This window comes from Mytilus edulis, chromosome 3 (assembly GCF_963676685.1).
Source record: "Mytilus edulis chromosome 3, xbMytEdul2.2, whole genome shotgun sequence".
Taxonomy (NCBI): domain Eukaryota; kingdom Metazoa; phylum Mollusca; class Bivalvia; order Mytilida; family Mytilidae; genus Mytilus; species Mytilus edulis.
In genome coordinates, this window is record NC_092346.1 from 77,198,504 (window position 1) to 77,219,885 (window position 21,382).

A 21,382-nucleotide genomic window follows, 5' to 3' on the forward strand; every position below is an offset into this window, starting at 1 on the left:
TGTATACTAGTTCTGTGATAATGGACGTCATACTTAACTGCGAGTAGTTTATATGTATCACGGGAGAAACCATCAAGCTGTCTACATGTGAAGAATTTATGTACTTTCCATTTAAAATCGAAGAAGTTTCTTATCTATGAGAATAAAACGTTAATATTTTTTATTTGAGTTTTTTCATGCATTATAACCACAATTGCTTACATCCACTTTACAGCGAGAATTCGTTGAATGGGACGTTTTTAATTATTTTGAAATAGCTCAACCATATCGTAAATAACTAATTCTAATGATCTTAAGGAAATGTATTTGTTGAGCAATATAATGATTTGAAATGAATTAAAATAAATTGAAAAATGGTTTTGGTTTTTGTCTGACAATCTTAATTGGATATTCAGTTATCTTTTTTAAATAAGGTTAATACCTTTTTTGCCGATCAATCTTAATTTTGGTTACCAGTGTTGACAATGTGAAACAATATAAAATGTCAGTTAACAACTTATCATAATCAAAAATCATAACTTATGGACGGCGAAAGTGAAAATCATATAGATCGAGCCGAAACTCCATTTTTCCATCAGTATCACTATATTAAAAATACAAAAAGTATGGGCAAAGCGGTTCATAAGACTTTCCAAATTACATCTAAATTAATAATATTAATGAAATATGTGTTTATATCACTTTTAACCTTTTAACTAAATAATTTGTACACGTGTTAATTATGATGTTCCATTTTTATGTCCTTAATTTATAGCTGGAACAAAATAAATGAGATAATATGCATATTGTCTAAAATTTATAGCTTGCCATATGGATTTATTTTTACTGTTTGAAGGCCGTACGGTGACCAATCGCTGTTTGCAACTATGGTTGATAGTTGTCTTATTAACAATCATACCACATCTCCATATCTGTGCATATTGTCAAAAATTTCTATGTAACAATAGAAATCGTTATTATTTATACTATTTGATTTTTATAATATAAACATTAGTTTAACATTGTATGAAATTACAAAAAAATGGAAAATTATACAATCAGTCGAATGTTACCAGGAGACTGTACAGATATCCTTTCAGCAATAAAGGTATGTAATTACCATATACACATGTCTGTTTAATAACCATAGATTATCGATCTTGTTAGCACAGAGACATCGGAACTTCAAGTTGTAGACAGTAAGTTAATTAAGTAAGAATAAATTAGGTTTCAACTTTTCAGTTAATTATTTGTGCCATTAAATGTTTGAAACAAGAAGTGAGAAACTGCCGGAGTAGCTGGGCTTAAATTGACTTATTCGATGCAATATTTGTAATGCCTAATCAGTTATTATAACGTATCAACCTACTTAAAATAGGTTGTCACTCGTAACACCAGGGCGCTTGGTCATAAAACATCACTCAGTACTCATAGCACAAAAGTTCGAAAACCAAATCTATTATGTTGATTGGTTGGTTTCTGAATTTGAGTACCATGATCGTGCTCGAAAATATTATGAATGCAAGGCCTATGATGACTTTATGTTTTGATGATATTCGTGTAACTCGCTCTTTAGTTGCAATACATTGTTTTAGGGACTTGCAGTTTGGTCGTTTTTCGCCATGACAATGTTAGTTTTTTTTTATTCCAGTTTGGGATAAAGGTAGAATTTCAAACTTTTTTAATTTTCTGAATTTGAATTTTAGAACACGTATGGTATATTCTAAACTATTGGCTTCCTGGTGGTTAATGTTATATTTTAATGTCGTGTTTCTGTTGTGTCGTAGTTCTCTTATATTTGATGCGTTTCCCTCAGTTTAAATTTGTATCCCGGAATTGTTTTTTTCTCAATAGATTTATTAATTTCGAACAGCTGTATACTACTGTTGCCTTTATTTAATGTCAATAGTTTTGACGTTTACATAAACATTTTGATATCAGAAGGGAGAAAGTGCCAAGAACTAAAGATCTAAAAAAATATTTGATAATCTGTTATTGTTTTTGAAAAAGCTTTGAACCATTTTGAGTAAAAATAATTTACTTGTTTGATATGTAAGCAAGTAATTTGATAAGTCTAGATATGTGCTTGTGTGTGTGTGTGTGTGTGTGTGTGTCTTAAGTCCAATGACAAAGGCCATTTCGGTCCGTTTTATGCACAGGAAAATGAAGTCAAATTTGCACATAATGTAAGAAAAACTCTTTTAGGTAAATTTTTAGTAGCAATAAACAAAAGAACTATGTCAATTGGGCATACTTTGATACTATATCTGCCCTTGAATTTTATTAGATAACATTTTTATTCGCTTTGATGATCCCGTATATCGTCAGGTTATCGGAATTCCAATGGGGACTAACTGTGCACCACTTATTGCGGACCTGTTTTTGTATTGCTACGAGTTACAATTTATGACAAGAATCAGCAAAAACCCATCGAAACAACATCTGATACAAACATTTAATAATACTTTTACATATTTGGATGATATATTGGCTCTCAATAATGACGACTTCAGTATGTATACTAAAGAAATTTTTCCTGTTGAACTTACTTTAAATAAAGCTAATACTAACAATGACCACTGCTCTTTCCTCGATCTTGATATCTATATCATTAACGGAAAGCTTAATACTGGAATTTATGATAAAAGAGATGAATTTTCATTTCCTATTGTTAATTATCCATTTTTAGATTGTGGCGTTCCCTTGTCACCATCTTACGGTGTTTATATATCTCAACTTGTACGATTCGCTCGTGTATGTAACAACGTTTTAGATTTTAACGAGAGAAATTTATGTATTACTGAAAAATTATTACACCAGAGGTTTCGATATCACAAACTAGTCAAAACATTTACTAAATTTTATCATCGGTACAAGGACATCATTCGCAAATATAGCTCAACATGCAGACATCTTATACGTTCAGGTATTTCACATCCAATCTTTTATGGAAATATTCTATATAAAGCACAAGCATGTCAGTATTCACCTCAGAAGCTTATAAAACCTTTAAATAGACTTATTAAGAAGGGATATAGTTACGATACTGTTGTCAGGTCATTAAAGATTGCATATTTCGGCTTTAATATTGATTCACTTATAGAGTCTTTGCATCGGAACTAAACACATGTATTTAAAAACCAGTTGTTGGCATGACACGGGTTATGTTCTTCTCATATATTTATGATGGTAAGATACTAAACCCCTAACGGAAGGGAGTGTGCCTGATATTCATATGACGAAAACATAATCTTTCAATCAGTTTAATTGAAGTCTGGAGCTGGCATGTCAGTTAACTGCTAGTAGTCTGTTGTTATTTATGTATTATTGTCATTTTGTTTATTCTCTTTTGTTACATCGTCTGACATTAGACTCTGACTTCTCTTGAACGGAATTTTAATGTGCGTATTGTTATGCGTTTACTTTTCTACATTGGCTAGATGTATACAGGGGGAGTTCTCATAAACATATTTAACCCTGCCGCTTTTTTTGCGCCTGTCTCAAGTCAGAAGCTTTTAGCCTTTGTTAGTCTTGTATTATTTTTAATTTTAGTTTTTTGTGTATAATTTGGAGTTTAGTATGGCGTTCATTATCACTGAACTAGTATATATATTTGTTTGGAGGCCAGCTGAAGGACGCCTCCGGGTGCGAGAATATCTCGCTGCATTGAAGACCTATTGGTGACCTTCTGCTGTTGTCTCTCTGACGCATTCCCCATTACCATTCTTAATTTAATAATATTAAGAAATTGTAATGAATTACAAACACACACACACACAAATATGATTTTAAGAAAGATTCATTTGTTCTATTTACACAGTTTCATCCTTTATGTAAGGTTGTTTTTTTGAGGCCCCAAGTACTTTTTGAATAAAAATAATTCTTTTATTAAAACAACTGACGTTAAACTGCGAAAATCAAGACATTTTACATATTTTTTCGTGGTTTGTTGTCATGCTAAATCGTCAAATTGAAAATTTGTTTTATTTTCAAAACAATTTTAACCTCAGTATTTTAAGGTCAAGTTTAAGATCAGCTATATGGTATTTTTAAAAATAAGCAATGGCATTTTGGCCAGGGGGAGGTGTAGTATTTTTGCCCATATATTTTTTTCTAGAAAGATCTCTTAAGGTTTATAAGATGCTAAGTACATTGATGCATGCAAGAAAGCCATTCACTTTGAATCAAAATACATTTTTTTAAATTTTTTTTTTGTTTAACCAAAGCGTTTTTAGTTCTAGATATCAAAAACCTAAACTTGAGAAGGTCTGGAAAATATGTTAATCTTAAATTGCCAAGGTTGAAGCTACAGGTATGACAGTGGGCGAACCAAACAGGCGAATATGCATCAGTTGTTTGTTATTTCTTCTGATTTATATTATAAAATTCAGAATGGAAATGGGGAATGTGTCAAAGAGACAACAGCCCGACCATAGAGCAGAAAACAGCCGAATGCCACCAATGGTTCTTCAACACAGCGAGAAAATCCCGCTCGCAGAGGCGTACTTCTGTTGACCACTAAACAAAAATGTGTACTTGTTCAGTAATTATGGATGTCCGAAATATTTAAATTGCTGGACTATTTAACATTACAGTCTTTTCATAAACTTATTGAGTTGAATAAAAAAGATAACATACATCCCCTTACTCTAATTATAATGTAGATTTTAATTTCAATTGTGTTTTTACAGGAATTAGCTAAAGCCCTAAAAGCTGAAGAACAAGTAGTGATCAAGGAAGAAAGTAAGTAATTATCTAACAAAAAGATGACCAAAGTGATCATTCATACTAATAAATCGAAGGCAATTTAATATAATCGCTATGGCAAGAAAATACGAAAAACAACAAACAACTACAGTCTATACCACACAAAAAAATGGATCCTAAATACAATATTTCAAGTAGTTCTCTGCTGTAATACAATCTTCTTTTGTCTGTCCGTTCGTTACTCTTTTAGACAAGTAAACATACTAATTTGTGAAATAACAAACGGCAATATGCTTAAACACACAATTTTTGATATAAAAAAAATGCCGTTACTTCATTCAACTACATTTTTTTACATAAAATTACAATTTTTCGAAAAATTAAGGATTTTCTTATTCCAGGCATAGATTCACGGCTGGTAATCTACACACGCAGAACATTTAGTTCTACAATGAAAACCGTGAGAGGATCTTCCGGTTGTGCTTGAGTGGAGTCATTATCACCGTTTTAAAAGGTATGTACATTTCTAAATCGTAATTTTCTTATTTAACTGATCAAAATATTGAAAATCGGAGAATGCTATGCTGTGGTGAATACTTACATGGCCAGACAGGGAAGAGAAACTTGTATCATTTACTGTTGTACGTGGAGTTGAACTCCTACAAAATTAGTTATCCCACGATAAATTGCATAAAAAAGTGACATTTGAATTTTGAAATGGTTATACTAACAGACCTACAAGTTCAAATTTAGTTTGTTTTCGGTCAATGGGTATAAATGTCGTTTTGGGCGGCGTGTACGCTGTCCGGTGTTGATAGACGTCTTAATAAATCTAAAAACTACATTTTTTTCATTATTTTATGCGAGAGGGGATTGGTTCTGATTAAGGACATCGTGAATGCGTGAGGGGACGTGAAATTATTTCTTTATATCCAAGCTATAAGTTGTTGAAAGTTGTCAAAATTTGTTTAGATTGTTCATTAAAAAACACATTTGAGTGCATAAATAAAATATGAGATAGAATTTTGAAATAAATTTTGGGAAGATAGGTTTAATATTATATCTTTTACGAATAATAAAAAAAAAGAAAATGTGTAAACGTTTTTGTTTTCTTGATTCCAGTAAAATTTTTAATTTTCCCTATCAGCCCAATGCATACTTTTTACGAAAATAGTTTTCTCCCCTTTTTTGTTTATTTGAAAAAAAAAAATTGTTAAAACACAAATGTTGATGTCTGTTTAAATATTTTGATTTATACAATAAACCACCAAAACTTTTTTTTTTGAGGGGGGGGGGGGGCAGATTCGGGCAACTAATCGGTTTAATTATTTGCCCAAATCTGCAAATTTTGAGACAGATTTACAATTTATTTGTTAGACTGCTTATGTATGTAAAGAAAAGATCGACGCTATTGAAAAAAAGAAAATTTAAAAAAATTGGCTCAAACGTCATGCGCACAATATTCCACAAAAGTCTCTTATATGAATTAGCAGTCTAGCCAATGAGTTGCAAATCTGTCACAAAATTTGCGAAAATTTATTTAAACAAATATCAAAATTAGGGTTTTCTTAATCATATTTTTTCAAATGATTAATTCAAGGAGAAATAAATATTTTCGTAAAAATATATATTGGGCTGATAGGGAAAATTTTAACCTTTTTTGTAGCAAGAAAAGAAAATCGTTTACACATATTTTTATTTTTATTATTCGTAACACATATTATGAAACCTATCTTCACACAATTAATTTTAAAATTCTGTCTCATAATCTTTGTTGTACACAAATGTGTTTTTTCATGAACAATCTACCAAAAATTAGGCAACTTTCAACAACTCATAGCTTGGATATAAAGATTTGATTTTACGTCCCCTCACGCATTCACGATGTCATCAATCAGAACCAATCCCCTCACGCATAAAAGAGGGTGGTAAAGGGTTATTTTCGTGCAACGTTTTCGGCCTTTTTATTTCACGTATTTTCGTGTTTTAACGTGTTATTTCTCGTGTTCTCGTGTTTGGCTCGATTTGCGTGCTTCGTGTTTCCCCTTATTTATGTTCCGTGTTTCGTGTCAGTGCTCTTAATTTCTCGTGCAGGTCCCGAATTTGATTAAAAAGTCAGTGTGTTATAATACCTTCTGAAACTTCACGTCTTCTGTAAACTTATAGAAATTGATGTATATATTGTTACCATTCTACTTTTGCTTTTGCAATATAAAATTGAGAATGGAAATGGGGAATGTGTCAAAGAGACAACAACCCGCCCAAATAAAAAACAACAGCAGAGGGTCACCAACAGGTCTTCAATGTAGCGAGAAATTCCCGCACCCGGAGGCGTCCTTCAGCTGGCCCCTAAACAAATATATACTAGTCCAGTGATAATGAACGCCATACTAATTTCCAAATTGTACACAAGAAACTAAAATTAAAATAATACAAGACTAACAAAGGCTAGAGGCTCCTGACTTGGGACAGGCGCAAAAATGCGGCGGGGTTAAACATGTTTGTGAGATCTCAACCCTCCCCCTATACCTCTAACCAATGTAGTAAAGTAAACGCATAACAATACGCACATTAAAATTCTGTTCAAGAGAAATCCGAGTCTGATGTCAGAAGATGTAACCAAAGAAAATAAACAAAATGACAATAATACATAAATAACAACAGACTACTAGCAGTTAACTGACATGCCAGCTCCAGACTTCAACTAAACTGACTGAAAGATTATGATTTCATCATATGAACATCAGGCACAATCCTTCCCGTTAGGGGTTTAGTATCATACCATCATAACATATATGAGAAGAACATAACCCGTGTCATGCCAACAACTGTTTTTAGAATAAATGTGTTTAGTTCCGATGCAATATGTATGGTATTAATGAAGTCCATCAAATTGCTAGTCTATGAATTCAATTTTTTATCAAGTAAGATGCAAGTAGCGGACGCTAAAAGGTGACCGCAAGGTCTTCAATGTTCATTACTAATGGCTGCATGATCTACAAGAACGACTGGATATAACTTCTGGTACTTGTTTCCTTCATATTTACGATCTTATTTATCGTGCTTCGTTTTTTCCCGATTTTTATTTTTCGTGCTACGTTTTTGCGATTTTTATTTCACGTGTTTCCGTGTTCAGTACCCCCCTTTACCACCCTCATAAAATAATGAAAAAATGTAGTTTTTAGATTTATTAAGACGTCTATCAACACCGGACAGCGTACATGCCGACCAAAACGACATTTATACCCATTGACCGAAAAAAAACTAATTTTGAACTTGTAGGTCTGTTAATATAACCATATCATAATTCAAATGTCACTTTTTTATGCAATTTTTCCTGGGGCAACTAATTTTGTGGGAGTTCAACTCAACGTACAACAGTAAAGGATACATGTTTTTCTTCGTTAAAGTATTCACCACAGCATAGCATTCTCCGATTTTCAATATTTTGATCAGTTAAATAATAAAAATACGATTTAGAAATGTACATACCTTTTGAAGCGGTGACAATTACTCCACTCAAGCACAACCGGAAAATCCACTCACGGTTTTCATTGCAAAACCAAATGTTCTGCGTGTGTAGATTACCAGCCGTGAGATTACCTTAGCCGTATTTGGCACAACTTTTTGGAGTTTTTGGATCCTCAATGCTCTTCAACTTTGTACTTGTTTGGCTTTTTAAATATTTTGATATGAGCGTCACTGATGAGTCTTATGTAGACGAGACGCGCGTCGATGTACTAGGTTATAATCCTGATACCTTTGATAACTATATCATATTGAATACCTTTAACCAAAAGGAAAGAGCGTCTTCTTGCATGAAAAAAATACACATCTTTCGGATTAGGGTTTTTATGTGAAAACAATTGTTTTGTTTCCCTGTTTGGCCATGTAAGTAAATGATTATTAAAGTTATAGGCTTCATTAGCAATGATTGAAAACAAGGCCGTTAGTTTTCTCGTTTAAATTATTTACATTTGTCATTGCGGGGCCTTTTATAGCCGACTATGCGGTATGGGTTTTCCTTATTGTTGAAGGACGTACGGTGACCTATAACTTGTTGGCAATCATATCACATCTTCTGTTTTATATACAAGTCTATAGCCTGTTTAAATTAATCGGTGTTTAATTGAACTGTGTTTTTTTCTTTATATTTATGTATTTTTTAATTATGTATTTCCATTTTTATTTGTCCAAATTTAATATGAAATAATAAAAAAATCTATATAATTTTATATCAATTCAGTCGACATTACCATACAATTCACATACATCTAATGACAAAATAATGACATTCATTTGTGAAAGTGTCTTAATAAACACAAGTTCCTAATGTCAATGCATCAAAACAAAACATTTAGGCCATTGTTATATTATTGTTCGTTTCTGTGTGTGTTGCATTTTAACGTTGAGTCGTTTGTGTTTTCTCTTATTTTTGAGATATTGAGATCAGACGTGGCACGGTACTTGTCTATCCCAAATTCATGTATTTGGTTTTCTTGTTACATTTGTTATTCTCGTGATGCTTGGTCCGTTTCTGTGTGTGTTACGTTTCGGTGTTATGTCGTTGTTCTCCTCTTATATCTAATGCGTTTCCCTCGGTTTTAGTTTGTTACCCCGATTTTGTTTTTTGTCCCTGGATTTATGAGTTTTGAACAGCGGTATACTACTGTTGCCTTTATTTTTCCAATAAGTTTTACCAAATCCTGTAAGTTGAATGATGTATGATGAAGTTACATACTCTACATGCTTGTATGTGGTAACAGTGCTACAACGTTCAGGGGTGTAGCTAGGTATTCACTCAACTGTAGGCACGAATCGGCAGGGGGTCTGGGGGCCGCTCAAGCCCCCCCTCCCGACGGAAAACGAATTTCAGCGTTTTGGCTGCAAAATTTTATGCACAAAAATATTAAATTTTTCAAATATTTTCAAATCTATTCCGTTATGATCGATATATACGTTTAACTTAATTGATAGTACATATTGACGATCCTTCATTAAAAAGAGAGGCACGTGCACGTAAGCACTGATATTACTATATAATAACACTGTCCTTTTGGCTAGAAAGACATCAACCATCAATCTTTTGATTCTTAAACCTTCACCCTAGCCACACAAATACACACACACATAGTCGATGCCTAATGCAAAAGTTCTGTTCTGTTCATACTAACGTAACACAATTCAAGAAATTCGTATTTCTTTATATCCCGCTCTACTGTAAAATCCCTACCTGCTTAGGAATTTGAAAAATTGTGGTCATTACACGTAGATCTGAGAGTACTCAAAACTACTGGAAGCTATTTGATAGATTGATTTTTAAACATCCAGTGTAAAATATTTATGCAAGTTTAGAACAAACAAAAAAACAAACTGATTATTTACAACAATAAACACAACAGGGAGCTTAGTCCTGTAATAGGTGTTGTACAGGACGAAGGTCTGGAAATTTGAAAATGCCATGCATTTGAAAATGAGGGATTATTGGATAGGAGCAGAAACTTTGCCTTTCAGTAGACTAACTACGAACTCCTCAAAGAGTGGCATTCTCTCTACAACTAGGCACGGCTGGTAAACATTTGGTTCTGCAATGAAAACCGTGAGAGGATTTTCCGGTTGTGCTTGAGTGGAGTAATTGTCACCGCTTCCAAAGGTATATACATTTCTAAATCGCAATTTTCTTATTCAACTGATCAAAATATTGAAAATCTGAGAATGCTATGCTGTGGTGAATACTTTAACGAAGAGATACATGTATCATTTACTGTTGTACGTGGAGTTGAACTCCTACAAAATCAGTTGCCGCACGAGAATTTGCCTAAAAAGGTGACATTTCGATTTTGAAATGGTTCTATTAACAGACCTACAAGTTCAAATTTACTTTTTATTCGGTCAGTGGGTATGAATGTCGTTTTGGGCGGCGTGTACGCTGTCCGGTGTTGATAGACATCTTAATAAATCTAAAAACCTCATATTTTCATTTTGTCATGCGTGAGGGGATCGGTTCTGATTGAGGACATCGTGAATGCGTGAGGGGACTTGAAATCATAATTTTATATACAAGCCATCAGTCGTTGAAAGTTGCCTTAATATGGTTTGATTTGTAGTTAGATTTGTATGAAAAAAACAAATTTGTGTGCATCAATAAAAATTATGAGATAGAATTTTGAAATAACAATAAATGACCATGTTTTCTTTTTATGAGTAAAAGTCTAACCAATAAATTTCAAATATGTGTCCGAATTCGTGGATTTGGGCAAATAATCGGTATAAAATAAAATTGAGAAAGGAAATGGTGAATATGTCAAAGCGACAACCACCCGACCATAGAGCAAACAACAGCCGAAGGCAACCAATGGGTCTTCAATGTAGCGAGAATTCCCGCACCCGTAGGTGTCCTTCAGCTGGCCCCTAAAATATGCATAATAGTACAGTGATAATGGACGTCATACTAAACTCCGAATTATACACAAGAAACTAAAATTTAAAATCATACAAGACTAACAAAGGCCAGAGGCTCCTGACTTGGGACAGGCGCAAAATTGCGGCGGGGTTAAACATGTTTATGAGATCTCAACCCTCCCCCTATACCTCTAGCCAATGTAGAAAAGTAAAACAATAACAATACGCACATTAAAATTCAGTTCAAGAGAAGTCCGAGTCTGATGTCAAAAGATGTAACAAAAGAAAATAAATAAAATGACAATAATACATAAATAACAACAGACTACTAGCAGTTAACTGACATGCCAGCTCCAGACCTCAATTAAACTGATTGAAAGATTATGTCTTCATCATATGAATATCAGGTACAATCCCTCCCGTTAGGGGTTTAGTATCATACTATCATAAAATATATGAGAAGAACATAACCCGTGTCATGCCAACAACTGTTTTTTTTAGAAATAAATGTGTTTAGTTCCGATGCAAAGACCCTATCAGTGAATCAATGTTAAAGCCAAAATATGCAATCTTTAATGACCTGACAACAGTATCGTAACTATATCCCCTTTTAATAAGTCTATTTAAAGGTTTTGTTAGTTTCGTTTACTACCACAATTTGATATTAATTAATATTGTAATTTTCATTGTTATTGATAAATGTTATATCAGTATTGCAAATCTAATCCTGAATTCTGTCTATCCTATTTTTGGGATATTGTTTGAGAAATTCATATATTACGTCACTTTGTGCGTTTAAGGTTTTGGCTAACTCGGCTGTGAATTTTTATGAGCTGGTTTAGGTAATTTTATGTATCCATTTTTATTGTGTATTTAGTTACCACTTCGATTCTATCATGTACATCTATTAAAACATTAGAAAATGCCTGTACCAAGTCAGGAATATGACAGTTGTTATCCATTCGTTTGATGTGTTTGGACTTTTGATTTTACCTTTTGAATTTTGATTTTCCTTTTTGAATTTTCCTCGGAGTTCAGTATTTTTGTGTTTTTACTTTTTATATAGTCATTTTATAAAACATCACTGGTTGCAAAATTATGAATTATTCGAAATAACAAGGATGTTCTTATTCCAGGCAGAAACCCTAGCCGTTTTAGACACAACTTTTTTGAACTTTTGATCCTCTATGTACTTGTCTTGGCTTTCGAACTTTTTTTGTAATCCTTGTGTTGACGAAAGACGCGTCTGACGTATATTGAAGTGTTTTTTTCAAACCTGGTACCTTTTGTTAGCTATAATTGGAATGTTTCTCTGTCCTATATGTTCTATCATTTATTTGTATTGTAGTCCTGTCATGTAATGTTGACTTTAACTGATATATTTACCATTGCCGTAGAAGAGGTTTGGCATGCCACAAAACCGGGTTCATCCCACCATTTTTTCTTAAAATGTCCTGTGCCAAGTCCGTAAAATGGCCATTGTTAAATTGCAATTCGTTTCTGTGTGTGTTAAAGTTTAATTTTGTGTTGCTGTTGTGTCGTAGTTTTCCTCTTATATTTGATGTGTTTCCCTCAGTTTCAGTTTGTAGTCCGAATTTGTTTTTTTCTCAATCAATTTATGAATTTCGACAACGGTTTACTACTGTTGCCTTTATTGGAGACATATTTGCAATTGATAAGACTTTCTATTCATATATACAGAAAACTTTGTGATGTATTGTATAAATCAAAATATTCAACTAAATATCAAAATTTGTGTTTTCGCGATCCATTTAAAAAAAAAACGCAATACAAGGGGAGTTAACTCTTTTCGTAAAAAAAATATATACTGGGCTGATATGAAATTTTCCAACTTTTATTTGTAGCTAGAAACAAATTGTTGACAACATTTTTCCTTTTGTTGTTCGTAAAACCGATCTTCCTACAATGTATTTCAAAATTCTATCTCATTAATTTTATTTATGCACACAAATGTGTTTTTTCATCAATAATCTGAACACATTTAGGCAACTTTCAAATACTCATAGTTTGGATATAATATTATGATTTCACGTCTCCTCACGCATTCACGATGTCCTCAATCAGAACCGATCCTCTCACGCATGTCATAATGAAAATATGAGGTTTTTAGATTTATTAAGATGTCGATCAACACCGGACAGCGTACACGCCGCCCAAAACGACATTCATACCCACTGACCGAATAAAAAGTAAATTTGAACTGAGGTTCTGTAATTATAACCAATTTAAAATTTAAATGTCACTTTTTTAGGCAAATTCTCGTGCGGCAACTGATTTTGTAGGAGTTCAACTCCACGTACAACAGTAAATGATACATGTATCTTTTTGTTTAAGTATTCACCACAGCATAGCATTCTCCGATTTTCTATATTTTGATCAGTCGAATAAGAAAATTGCGATTTAGAAATGTATATACCTTTCGAAGCGGTGACAATTGCTCCACTCAAGCACAACCGGAAAATCCTCTCCCGATTTTCATTGCAGAACCAAATGTTCTGCGTGTGTAAATTACCAGCCGTGTAGGCATAAGATTAAATGTCCCCATTCTGACCAGACGTGACTACGTATTTATACATCTTGCACAGCCAAACGGACGACCAACATTGGCAAGTCGGGTGAAGACAGAGTGGAAAGCTAGTTGAAAACTAACAACTCATTAAAAATTTATGTGTCTAAGTTAAGGTTCATTCAAGTTTTTGTTGATAGAATTGAAATGATCTGAACGAAAGTTCTAGTTTATAGTTTCTATATAAGGTCCACACATAAAAAAAGCATTTAATTCTATCCAGTATTCCATTCATTAAGGACGAGAGACTAGTGTACACATGACATTCCGGATAATTAGAGTTGTGACAACTTCACTGGAGTTCATGTACATATAACGTTGTTTTTTGGGTTTTTTTTCAACAAAAAAAAAAATATTTGTGAAAAATTATGTGTAGGCACGTGCCTAAAGTGCCTAACGGCAGCTACGCCCCTGACGTTAAACCAGCGTTTTAATGGTTTATTCAAATATCAAACAATCTCTTTTAAAGTATATTCAATTATTTAACAGAATCCTGTTGTTTGTTTTGTATGATGAAGTTACATACTAAATTTAATTTATAATGTATATAAATATCTTATTTATTTGTTATTCAATTATTTAACAGAAACCTGTTCTTTGTTTTGTATGATGAAGTTACATCTAAATTTAAGTTATAATATATATAAATATATATAAATATCTTATTTATCAAATATATAATCATTAAAATTAAATCCGTTTAGTCTTAAACATTACGATTACGATATGCTGTACTTTGGAAATCAGCACATAAAAGAATATATAAAATATAACCATTCAGACAATTATTTTTTTCAGTTCTTCTAAGCGACGGATTTGGAGAGAATCGACTTTTTGAATGCTTCGTTGCAGAATATGATGATGGTAAATATTATGAACAGACAATCGTAAATGGATATAAAAATGTGTTTGAACAATAAAATTTAAAGATTTTAACCAAGATATCAAAATAAACAGTGCCATAAACCATTTGTTTTAAATATAACGCTAAAAATAAATAATCAGGTTTCGTTTAATTTTAAAATTGTTTGATGATGCCATATTCGACTCTACATGCTTGTAAATGGTAACAGTGCTAAAACGTTAAACCAGTGTTTCAATGGTTTATTCAAATATCAAACAATCTCTTTTAAAGTATATTCAATTATTTAACAGAAACCTGTTGTTTGTTTTATGGCACAGGTGTAATTTTGTTTTCATGGGTTTCGTGTCAATATATGTAAAACAGGATTTTTATCATTGGCTGCCAAGCGTTTCTAATGAAGTTTAATCCAGCATCCAATACAACAATCAATTTGGTTTTTTTTGTAGGAGATTGTCATATGTTAATGGAAATGTTGGTTATACATAAATGACAAAACAACCTAAATGACCCTGAGAAAACCTCGTTAAGTTCATAATTGCGTCAAATGGTATTGTTTTAACATCACATTAACTTGTGTCAAGATGTCATGAATTTATTGAAACTTTGTAGAGATTCGTGACTTAATGATCATAACAGTTTTCGGCCTTTTTCAAAAATGAACTCGGCTACCAGTACTCAATGTTATCATGTATTTTGTACTGGTGCAGAAAGAGAAAACGACACTCTCTAAATGCCGTGCGTCCGAACTTTTTTCAGGATATACTTTCATTCAGAATGTCCAAAGCCGAATGTTTGAAGCAAACCATGTATAAAAACGGACTTTGGCTGAGGTAGTTGAAACCTTAGTTTTTTTGGATATTTTATAAATCTATAAACGGACAATTGAAAAAATAATAAATGTGTTATTAATCATGCTTGCTGAGTACAGAGCCGATGATACCCTTTGGGACTTATACTCCACCAGTGGCTGTATTGTACTAGTACTGTAAAAAAAAAATGAAAAAAAAATAAAATTTAGTTTTTAATATAGATTGGTAATATTATAGAATATGTTAATTTAGAAAATTAACAATATTACATGGATAATATCTAACTTAAGGGATCTATACCTATTTGAAAAGCTTTCTCCTTTAAAAATTATATTTATTAATAAGGAGCGGCGCATACCCGTTAATGAAGTACATATAAAGTAAACATTCACGAGTGTAACGTTATAATTGAACATTAATCGAAATGACGGATGTTCAAGACGTTGTGGCATAGGGTATGTTACTGCTGAGAAACGGGATATTAACAATTTTAAATTTGAAATCATCCTCTTTGTCATATATTCTAGTTTGATTTCTGATTCTTTATCAAAAGTGGAAGAACAAAAATACCGAACTCCAAGAAAAACTCAATAGAGGAAGTTCACTTTAAATGGCAAATTCGGGAGCCCAAAAAATCAAGTTATTTTGCAGACCTTATACATGTGTCACATGTAGTCAAATGTATCAAATGTAGTCGTTCAGTGTATGTTTGCTTTTTTTGTTAATATGTCTTTTGATTGAGTTAAACCATTTCAATTGATATTCTATAGTGTGTCTTCCTATGTTGTGATTATTTCAGGTTAGGGTTATAATTGGTGCCTGTCAAAACATTTAAACCCGCTGCATATGTCTTTTGATTGAGTTTAACCATTTCAATTGATATTTTATAGTGCGTCTTCCTATGTAGTGATTATTTCAGGTTAGGGTGATAAATGGTGCCTGTCAAAACGTTTAAACCCGCTGCATATGTTTGCACTTGTCCTAAGTCAGGAACCTGTTATTCAGTGGTAGTTGTTTATTTCAGTGGTTTATTAGTAGTGTTTCATAAGTGTTTCTCGTTTTTGTTTCTTTTTGATATAGATTATAACGTTTATTTAACACTAGTCGTTTAAGGGGCCCTTTATAGCTGGCTGTGTGAGCCAAGGCTCCGTGTTAGAGGCCGTACTTTGTTTTAATGGTTTGCTTTTTACAACTTGTGACTTGGATGAAGAGATTTCTCATTCTCATACCACATCTTTTAATATCTACTTATAGTATCGGAAGTATTTTAGGTTCACCAGGATGTATGAGATGCATCATGCAAGGAAAACTCGATATTGAGGAACAAGACATTATCAATTTACATGAGAGCGCAATAATGAAAGATCCTTTTTTTTCTTCATTTCTTTGAAGAAGTTCTATTTAGATTCCGCAAATAACGAGTTCACAAACAAGTCTGCAAGCAGGGATGCAGAGTAAGAACTCATTGTAATACCATCTTGCAAGGCTTTACTTTGATAGCATTGAATAATTTGTATATCTAACATGTATAAAGAGTCTTATAGAAAACTTATTTTTGATATAATTCAATTATTCAGAGTTAGATATCTGTAAAATTCTCCTAATCAAAAGTTTAGAACTAATCTCGGCTCCTTTTTTTTTTACATGAAATCTTTTAACATTTTTCATGTTTATCAATTGCTGCAGTAAGATATCAATTACTGTTGTAGCAAATGAATTCTTATATATTTTAGCCATAGTTGGTTATGTGTTGTATTGTACTATGTATTCATCGTGGGTAGGGAAAAAGGCATTTATGGAAGACTTATATGTGAAACCTAAACACCAGCGACATGGGGTTGGTACCAGACTATGGAGAACAGCAGTGAAGGTATAGACTTTAAATTATTTAAAGCTTATATTTTTATTATATTATAAAAAAAATGATCATATCAATGTCGATAGGAAAAACGCCATGGACGAAGGCGGAAAATTTTCAAAAAAGATCGTCCCGTGTAAAAATGGTCTTAGATGGCAAAATTATATTTTTCAAGGAATCAATATTTGTCTTTCAAATATTTTGGCCTCGGTCATCATTGAATAGACATTGATTGTCAAAATTCGCATCTATTGCAGTAAAATTAGTATTGTTAATGTAATTACTAGGTTAAATATACAAAATATTGAAATCCAAGGAAAATTTAAATCGGAAAGTCTCCAATTGAATGGCAAACGCATTGATAGCAACTGGCATATTCTTGACTTGGTACATGCATTTTCTGATGTAGAAAATTGTGGATTAAACCTGATTTTATGGCTAACGAAAACTCTCACTTGTTTGATAGCCGTATAGATTTCAATTATATTGAAAACATTATTCGAAACAAACAGAAATATAATTCAAAACGTTAAAAACCACTGCGTCAATAACTCTGCCTAAGTGAATTTTATTTCCCTTCTTATTACCTTGCCTGTCAGGTATTTTATAATCTATTGTTTGTCAGTTTGTCCTTTTATCTCAGATAACGGTTTTTTGGGTGTTTTTTTAGGACTTAAAATTAACTTGTTTTAAGATTAGATATTCACAAACACACATACTGCGTTTGGATTCACACTACGGAGTATGGATGCGTAGCAGAATATTCTGTTCTGATTTCGGTGCTTTTTGTACACGTGTCAGATTCCCTCGGTTATTGTTCTTGACCTTGATTTGTATCTCACAAATTTATTGATAATATGTGAACATCGATAAACAAATGTTGACCCTATTATCCCACAGTAACATTAATATGATATCATGGACATCCCCGGCTTTATAATGTTTGATTTTAATTAGTGTGTTCCGTGATGATGAAGGTAACTCCATATTTGAAAAAAATGACAATCGAACGTACAAAACCACCAAACGTCTGTTTACAGATAAAGATGTCGTAAGAAAACAACCAACTAGCAAAAAGAGGTATTGAATCGTCTAAAATGGACGCTACTGTACACATAGAAAAATGCAAGTTATAAAATATGCTGCTTGATTGATATATATGGAAGTGTTTAACGACCTTGACTGGCTATACAGCCCTCGCACGGTCGGTAATGCGTGATTGATACTGATTAATGCTAATTATGTACCGATGTCATAGAAGAATGTTGTGGGGAATGGCAATTTCCGACTTTCAGGAATACACTTTCGAAATCGAACTATAGTTCTCATTTTGTAGAATTAGGTTTTTGATAAATCCTCTAATTCTAAATTTTACCCTCTTGATGTCTCGTCAAAGAAAATGATTTAGCATTTTTTTTTCATTCAATATCATAAATTCACGACCATGATTAACATTATATATGAAGCATGTATGTTTTGTTTTAGGAAGCCCTCAAAGACGGTTGTAATCAAATGGAATGGGGAGCGTGTAGCTGGAATACATCCGCAATTGAGTTTTATAAACGAAAAGGTGCTATAAATATTACTGACATTGAACAGTTTCATACCTACAGACTATCATCTGAAAGTATGCATAAGTTTGTCAATTCTGCAGAAAAAATGGGAGATTCAGATGGTGAAAGATGAACTCATGTACACTCAACGTAGACAATTGTATTTATTGTTTAACAGAAGAAGAAAAAACACATTTACTCATGTATTTTTTTTTTTATTATTTCATTCTTATAAATGTGTTAAATCGATTATTATAGTGGTATAATCTATATTTTTCTAAATATCTGTGCTTTACACCGGTTTTGATCAGTCTGACAAATTCTGAAACATCACAGAAAATTCATTCCGATGTCATTTTAAATTACATTGGTTCGAATAATAAACGAAAATATAATTTAGTTATCATGTCAGGGTAGTCTCCTTTTTAACAAACAAAATCACAATTGATTGACAATAAATTGATGAATAGACGACCTAGCCTATTTGTATTTTGATATTTTATACCAGAAAAGCTGAACAAGAATTCCAAGTAAAGTTCTTTCTCGCTTAACCGTCTGATTGATATTTGTTGATGAATTAGGAGTGATTGAGCTGTAAGATATATTTACAGTTTTTTTACACCAAGAAGTAATACTTTTCCGAGCGGGATTTGAACTGTATCTTTTGTTTATTAAAGATTTGGTCTCTACTGTTAAAATCACCTTCATCCTTAGAACAACTAGTCTTTAAAAATATAGCAGCTTTGAGATGATGTGATTGTGCAGTTACTTTATTGTTACAGTATCGTATAAGCTGCCTATAGTTTTATAATTTTGTACTTTCTTTTAAATTATGACAACTGCACGACATCTTTTCTTTATTGGTTAGCCGTGGATTCTTCGTTAAAGGTTAGCTAAAGTCATAAATGCCATTATTTATTATCCTGGGGCCCGTACGACGGTGTCTTCAACCTATGTCAACATTTGATAAAAATATATTCAACCTATGCCTACAAACTAAATACAATAGGTGTTGTTATAACAATTAATAATTAATAAAATGTAAAATACAGTCAGTTTATTCAAGCATTCAATATTATTCTAAATTTTAGAAATAAAAATAAGTATTTGCAAAATTGTGTTGTAGTAAAAATGGAATGCTAAAAAGACAAAAATTGTAAAATAGAACACTACAACTAGCAACAAAATATACAAATATACCATACTTCAACAACAATTTTTAAAAGTTAAATTAATTATGTTAATGAAACTGAGCATACATGTTCCTTATGATATGATCTTTCTAATTTTAAAGCCAAAAACCCAACTCCACGGTTTACTGAACATAGAAAATGATAATGCAATTGGGGCATCCGTGTACTATGGACACATTCCTGTAATCATATATTTTATATTATTCCTGAGAATAGAACTGTTAGATATTTAATATGAATAGATGATTGCTTCTTTAATAAAATCATAAATCCTTTTTTTCACATTATTTCATTATATCAATTGTATACTACTTCCTTTTGGAAATACAGATCTCAACTCACACAATTACCTACATTTTCGCTAGTACTTGTAAAAGAATTGTATATTGAGTTTACTATAACGCTAGTTTAAAACAGGTTGTAAATTGATTAGACCCTAATCAATTTATGTTTTAGAACACTTAATCTGAATCAAATTATTCAACCTATGCCAACATTTTTTCATACAATTTTATATCTAAATTTCCAAATGTTGGCATAGGTTGACTGAACCCGTACGACATACTTTATTTTTGTTTGTTTGTCTCCGTAGTCATACCCAATCTGCATCACATCCTGTTTCGTCATATATTTTCCGTTTATGGATAATTTAACATAAATCATTAACTCAATTTGAAAAAGGTGCTTTGTCAGTGAATATGATAATTTACGAATGAACATCATAATATTGGTGTAGTTACATTTAGCAACGCAAAGCCTAATTTATAGAAATAGACTACCCTTCTGTGTAGAAAAGAGTAGAACTATATCGGATTGAATTTGAATACAATTTGTTTGAAGAAGACAAAATGAAAACATTAATTTATTAGAATTACTTTCACTTGATATTTTTGTATGAAGAATCAGTTTTATTAAAGATCTTAAATAATAACTTTCCAAACTCAATCAAAAACGGAAAGTCCCTTATCAAATTGCATAATCCAATCTTCAGACACATCAAACAAATGGAAGACAACTGTAATATTTTTGACTTGTTACAGGTTCTTCATTATGAAAAAAAATGCGGATAAAACTCATTTTTAACTCTCATTTGATAGTTTCTCAGTCGACGGACATATCTATAAGAAAAACGATACCAGTATCCGTGCAACACAAATGCTAACGTTATATTTTGAATTCATGCAAAATGAACCATAAAAGAGGGACGACAGATACCAGAGGGAGAAACAAACTCGTAGATAGAAAATAAACTGACAACACCATGGCTAAAAATAAAAAGACAAACAGACAAATAATAGTACAGAAGACACAACTTAGAAAACTAAAGACTACGCAACACGAACCCAACCAAAAACTGGGGGTTATCTCCGTATGCAGGCGCTGCTGGAATGTTGATACATAGAAATGAAAAGTTTACAATTAGGAAGCT

At 32.2% G+C, this 21,382-nt stretch overlaps 1 protein-coding gene across 1 annotated transcript; it reads left to right on the top strand.

Annotated features, from left to right (window-relative positions):
- Positions 1-864: 864 nt before the first annotated feature.
- LOC139517484 (thialysine N-epsilon-acetyltransferase-like) lies at positions 865-20,228 on the top strand. The gene is made up of 5 exons (XM_071308594.1): positions 865-1,087; positions 4,671-4,722; positions 14,474-14,539; positions 17,083-17,219; positions 18,693-20,228. The coding sequence occupies exons 1-5, from the start codon at positions 1,022-1,024 to the stop codon at positions 18,891-18,893; spliced, it is 522 nt and encodes a 173-aa protein (XP_071164695.1). The 5' UTR covers positions 865-1,021; the 3' UTR covers positions 18,894-20,228.
- Positions 20,229-21,382: the final 1,154 nt, after the last annotated feature.

Bases quoted from the DNA above. Each gene is read 5' to 3' on its own strand.
- LOC139517484 (XM_071308594.1), top strand. From the start codon at position 1,022: ATGGAAAATTATACAATCAGTCGAATGTTACCAGGAGACTGTACAGAT. The intron at 1,088-4,670 runs GTATGTAATTAC...GTGTTTTTACAG, and splicing joins ATATCCTTTCAGCAATAAAG to GAATTAGCTAAAGCCCTAAA. The intron at 17,220-18,692 runs GTATAGACTTTA...GTTTTGTTTTAG, and splicing joins TATGGAGAACAGCAGTGAAG to GAAGCCCTCAAAGACGGTTG.